This window comes from Pleurodeles waltl, chromosome 2_2 (genome assembly GCF_031143425.1).
Source record: "Pleurodeles waltl isolate 20211129_DDA chromosome 2_2, aPleWal1.hap1.20221129, whole genome shotgun sequence".
Lineage (NCBI taxonomy): Eukaryota > Metazoa > Chordata > Amphibia > Caudata > Salamandridae > Pleurodeles > Pleurodeles waltl.
In genome coordinates, this window is record NC_090439.1 from 1,169,790,477 (window position 1) to 1,169,796,588 (window position 6,112).

The 6,112-nt window shown below is 49.1% G+C and overlaps 1 protein-coding gene across 1 annotated transcript in view; it reads right to left on the minus strand.

The window, feature by feature from the left end:
- Positions 1-4,788, minus strand: part of LOC138275038 (speriolin-like protein) — a 105,462-nt gene extending 100,674 nt beyond the window's left edge. Inside the window, exon 1 of the mRNA XM_069219065.1 lies at positions 4,186-4,788. Coding sequence (XP_069075166.1) covers positions 4,186-4,396 — 211 coding nt within the window. The 5' untranslated portion in view covers positions 4,397-4,788. The remainder of the gene's footprint in view (positions 1-4,185) is intronic.
- Between the last annotated feature and the right edge of the window lie 1,324 nt (positions 4,789-6,112).

Below are 6,112 nucleotides of genomic sequence, written 5' to 3' on the forward strand. Positions count from 1 at the left end.
ATGAACTTGCAGACCAGGGACATCTGGTCGCTAGTTCCATGCTCATAGTGTCCGAGGACCAGGGAGGAGAGTGGTCAGTGGCAGAAAGATCGAGGGCTGGGCCCTGAACGCAATGGGGCTGCATGATAGGGTCAACGGCAGAGAATGAAAGTTTTGAATCGGGTGACATGCTTCAGCATACCCTAAATCCTCTGCTTTGAGGGCAACCCCTAACTCAAAGTCACAGTTGTGGCTTAGACCAGTGAATCTAAATTCTAGGTGGGATTGTCAGATGGGCACACTCATGTCAACCCGCTTCCCTAGAGGACGATAACCCATGCCCAGTACGACTTCCCATATCCACTGTTGCTCAGTACAGAACATAAACTAGCAAATAAACGCTCTGCATAATTGGAAGCCAATCAGATTTCTTTATTGAAGCAGTCAATACACCTTCAGTTTTATAGTTTGTGGAGCATCAAAGATTGGTGGAGGCACTTAAAACTCCAGACACGCTTCCATTCAGATATTATGCTGTCCTATTGTGCCTCTTCCCTGCCTCATCCATTCTCCACATAGGTTAAGGAAAGATGATGGGAGCCGCACGCCTAGCGACATGGAGGCTTGACGGCTCCTTTTCACTCCATGAAGCAGCGCTGTTAGAAGCCGCCAGGCCTACCTGAGCATCCTTTGGCCGGCGACGAGCTTGAATGTTTTGGTGAGCATGAACGTTTTGGTGAGCATGTACGTTTTGGGCTCGGGGAATTCTCATTGCAGCGGCTTGCCCGGCTCAGTACGGATCTCAGTTCCACGTTCTCTTGCTGCAGGCTCACCAATTTGCGCAGTTCCGTATTCTCCTTCATCAGCCTCTTGTTCTGGCACTGAAGCCCTTCCATATCATGGCTGTTTAGCAGATCCATTCTGGACAAGCTTCCAAATAGAGCAAAAACAGCCTGGGAAATCCCTTGTCCTACTGGCCTTGTGAGTAAGGCCAGCAGGTCTGGTCAGCTATATATGCACTGCTGGCTCTATGACCTCATCCCTTGTTCAGACCTCATCATGAATCACAGTCAGGCCTACAAGGCAAGGCTGAAGTGCTTCAGGGTCTAGCTATCTGCTCTGGGTGATTTCACACTGGCTGAACACCCTCAGTGTTGGTTTCTGAGACTACGCAGACTTGTGCATACAGACATTCGCTTCCATAGTTGGCCAGCTGAGCCCAACTAGGATTACACGTGTGTATTTTATGAAGAAGGTGCAGTCTGGTATCACGTTACGCTTGTGCAGCCCTAACAACTATACTGGATTTGTTCCACAGTGAACCTCTTTAGAACTCACTAGTGATGGCAAGAGTTGAACTGTAAGCATGAGTTTAATTCTGATATCTGTGGCATCATAAGGAGCATTATAGATTGGGTTTGTATCTTGGCTTAATGGTTGTAGGCTGGCCACCGTTCAACCCACTGCCTTCACTGTGATGAGATTACTCGTGGGCTGGATTGCTGTGGGTACTCGTGGAAGCTTCACGACCCCTGCTGTGTGTTGCACCTTTGCAGGATGGAACGCTTACATAGTAGTGACAAGGACGTCAGTAAAGCCGAAAACGTGCCACTGTTGCGAGTGCTGTAGAGCAGAAGATTTATCAAGCCCACATATGATCAAAAGAAATGGCCAAAAAAGAGAACACCCTCCCCCATGTGTTTACTCATTGCAGGCAGAAGCCAGAGAGAGGTGCAATGGATGGAGGAAGAGGATTTTTTTTTAAATACCCAAGAGATGGACTTCAGAGTAGAACACTGGCCACTGACCAGGGTATGAGGCTGTGACAAAGGAGAGAAGCAGCAGCTGGAGGAGCGCTCATTGCTTCTTCATGCACCACGGGCTCTGTTGCTGGCCTCGGTGCGCTGCTCTCAGACTTTGTGGACATCTAGTTGGTCCAGGAGTGAGGCCTTAGCCTTCTCCACCTCGGTGTAGGACGCCAATAACCATCTTGGCTCACATTCACTTCCATGCACCTTGAACTCTGTACTTCCTATGTACTGATGGCTACTGAGCTCATTAACACACCTTTACAACCAAGAGAGGCAAGGAAGCATTTTGTAAAAGGACTATATACTGTTTTCAAGCATCCAATAATGCCATCAACATTCTTGACGTACAGTGGTAGACACTTTTACTTATGAACTTGCAATGGCCTGCATCACTGGGTGGCAAATGCTACAATACAAAGGGGCTCGTCCACTCAGAGTCCCTCACTCACACCAGCAGCCCTGAGATAGTCGGTCTATCCTACCTGAGCTACATTTGAGGGCTGCGTCCATGGGCTTGCCACACTCGGACTTGCTGGCCGTGCCCAGTTGCATTCGCAACCCCAGGTTTTCCTTCATCAGCCCCACCAGGTTTCGCAGTTCCTCATTCTCCTTGGTCAGGCGGTCATTCTCCGCTTTAATTCCATCCACGTCGTGACTGTTCAGCATGTCCATACCCATGGAATCACGATAAAGGATGTCACTGTCCAGGCTACCCACTGTACCTGTAAGGAAACCTGCTCTGGGGGCAGATATTTATCTCTGTGCACTCTCCCAGCACTGTGAGGTAACTGCTTATTACAGAGCCAGTGATGAAACACAAGCAGCACTGCCAGCTGAAGCTGCTTAGGGCCTGCTAGTGGCCTTCTTCTTCGCTGCACCCTTCTCTTGGAGCATTGAGGGAGCTTCTCGAAGGAGCAGGGACGCTAGCGGGCACCATGGTTTCGATTCAAAAGGTTACCTACCCCTTAACCACCTTTTTAGTGAATTGAAATAACCCAATATAGTATTGATATTGTAACAAAGTTCCCACTTACATGTCTCGATTTTTGCCACTCCAAGCAGCAGTGGGATTGACATAAAAATATTATTACTTTGCAGAAGGAGTAGACCTTGAACATTCAACGTACTGTGGCTTGAGCACTTCTTCAAGTCCGTGTCTGAAGAATAAGCAGCCACATGCAAATCCTGTGCAAAGGCCTCTAACAGACTATGTAGAGGTAATAAGGCCATCCATGGAGGCCAGGACCAGCAGCTAGAGACCTTCCACATTGATGCAGGATCCGCGGGCCTGCCATGGATCGACCAGCCCAAAGACAGACTGGCCATTGCGGCCTTGCTTCATGGCACCACCATGAGAACCGGCGAAACAAACAGTTCTCCTGTCGTAAGCACCTCTCATCACCCCCTTCCTTCCAGCACAGTACCAAGCTAGTGTTGTTTCTCCAGGATGAAGGATACTGTTGTGAACTACAGGATGGGGTTTGTCCAGCGGAACTGTGATTCTTTGCCCGTTGGGTTGGGTAAAAGAATGGGTTTGGTACAATCTGAATTTGGGTTTTTGTCTTTGCAAACCTTGGATTACCAAACTATTTTGCTTCAGAATGGAGCAAATGGTTTAACCATGGTTCCCCATCTGGCATCCTTGTGCATTAGGAATGTTGTTTCCTTTCTTACCGCAGTTCCTTGCCTTAGTGTTTGACGTCAGTTGTCACTTAAGTGAGCCACAATTATTTTTATGTAAAAGAGGTTTGAGGGGAGATAAAGTGAAGCTAACATCTTGCAAAGGGGCACAGCTTCTCCACTAACCTCATATGGCACCATCATATATTTGGAGAAGGGCCAGAATTAGTTTTCCTCTGAGAGTTAAAAATAGTGAATCTCCAGAGATTCACAGTGGTCAAATGAACATTCTTGCTTTTAAATCTTACACCTGGGAGGGACCGAGCCAGGTTCCGTGAGCACGAAACAAGGCGAACTAGGTATTCTGAGGACCAACAAGGTCAACATGTTGCCTTCTACTTCTGAATCCACCTTTCCCTACCCAGCCTTACTGCAGGTGTTGGTCCCTGCTACCTGCAGCTTAGACACCATGATTGAGAGTCCTGGAATGTTATTCAGCTGGAGGCCTTGCATTCTAAAAGCACATGAATATATGACATCTAAAGATGACCTAGCTTTTCTGTGGCCCTCCCGGCCCCTACCCCCAGCCTTGAATGTTGTGTTCTGTCGAAGAGAAGGGTTGTGCAGACCAAACGAAGAAAGGGACAGATGTAGCAAAGGGTTTTACCCATTCTGTGTCTATGGGAAAATGTGTTCGTACATATGGCCCAAAGACACAAGGCCCTGCTCCCACGGTCCTGTTCACCTCTAACCAGTAGACTGAAAGAGGTCCTACCTGGACATTCTTCTTCTTCTGCTTTTTGCGGAGCTGCGTCGTTGTTCGCGCAGTTTCCAGGTAGGTCGCGCCGCCCCTCGCCCAGCATGGCTCTGAGCTCCGCGTTCTCCTGCATCAGACCCACCAGTTTCCGCAGCTCCCCGTTCTCCTGGAGCAGCCGGAGGTTCTCCTCCCTGACGATTTCCAGCTCATCCCTGTTGTTCCCGTCCATCCTGCAACGTTATAAAAGGGGGCACATCGCCTGGGGAGTCGTGTCTAGGTCTGACCACGAGGAGGACCACTTGGGGTATGTGCCCTGTGCCCCCACCCTGCACTGTGAGTCACCCCTTGTTGTAAGCCACATGATGACACAGGTGCGGGGCCAGGGGGCTGAAGCAGGCGCGTGCAGGGAAGGGGCAAGAATTACACTGGGGGGGTGGGGGGGGGGGGTCACTGGAAGCTCATTCCGGATCCTTCATTTCAGTGGGAGTAGCCGGTTTAAAGGGAACGTTCTTTACTTTCCGGGGGTGCCTGTAACTGGCCTTTATTTTGTTTTAATACTGATTTTACCGCGGAAAGTTAGAAACCCGTGTGTGCTCTGCGCATGCGTGGATGTCCGGAAGGGCTCGTGGACGGTGGAATCAGATGCCCTCGATCTGTGAGAAGGGTGGGCGAGTGGGCTGCAGAATGCAGGAATGCCCTGAATGCGCAGGAATGACTGATGACGCGTGCGCAACAGGAACACACTGACTGTGCGAGGAGATTCTAAACCGAGAGAATGAAATATACTCTGGACGCGCGCGAAGGATTTGTGAATTGTCGAAAAGAACAGATCCTAGTTGTGTAATAACTCAGTGGAGAGAACAGGGTGCGCCTGTGTGTAAGGGGGGGTCTTGAGTTGTGGAACCAGAGATAGCTCGGTGCGTGAGAAGGGGTTCTGAACTTGGAATCAGGGGTACAGTGGGTAAGGAAGAAAGTTGCATGGACTGGGCAGCGCCCCCATGAGTGGCCCGTCGGGCGTTGCAGCTCCAGCCTGCCAAAGAGCAGGACTGATGATGGAGCGCCCCCCCTCGGTGGGTGAGGGTCTGCGCTTCCTATCAAGAGGGTTTTTCTGGCCTGGACTGGGACGGTGACCAGAGTTTGGTCCACTGGACATCACTGCAGAACTGCCCACTGTCCATTAGTGGGCATTCAGAGGGGCTTACCTGCAGGACACAGAGATACCTATGTGCGTAACAAGAATTTGTAGTCTGGAAATCCCATTGTTTGGGATTTATAAGAAGAGTTTCTGAAATCAAAGTGTAAGAGGGATTCTGGGCTGTGAATTAAAGATTCCTTGAATGTGTACAAAGGCGGGATGAACTAGGGCACTTACTGTGTAGAAGAGAGTATTCTTAGGGGAAGATCTGGCATTCTTGTATTACCTGACTTTTTGCTCTATTTGTTACTATTCATTTATCCCCAAACATACCCTTATTTGGCGGGTGTCACCCTCCTTTCACTCTTGTTCACCTTCTTAACAAACAAAATGCCTCTTTTCAAAATATCCCCTCCGAAACCCATCACCCTAGTCAGAACACACTCAACCTTCCAACTTCACCTTACAGTCAGCAGGGTTTACGGGTGGGCAAATGCATAAATGGTATAGAAAGCACATTTCAAAAAAAAAAAAAGTTAAATAACATCAGCAACATAAATATAAAAACAGGGCTGCCAAGAGCCTATCAGCCCCCACTTCAGATAATCTTCTGTGCATATAATTTCACCAGTTTTCATTCAGTTATCGGTTGTGCTATTCAGATCTCCAACATCTTGCTATGTCCCTCTTGGCAATAAGGAAACCAAGGAAACGCCTTTCGACAAGGCGTCTCATGGCGGCTTCCTCCCCATTCATCTTTCCACCCCGGCATGACCAGTCTCGGCTCCAGCATTACTCTTCTGCTCACCA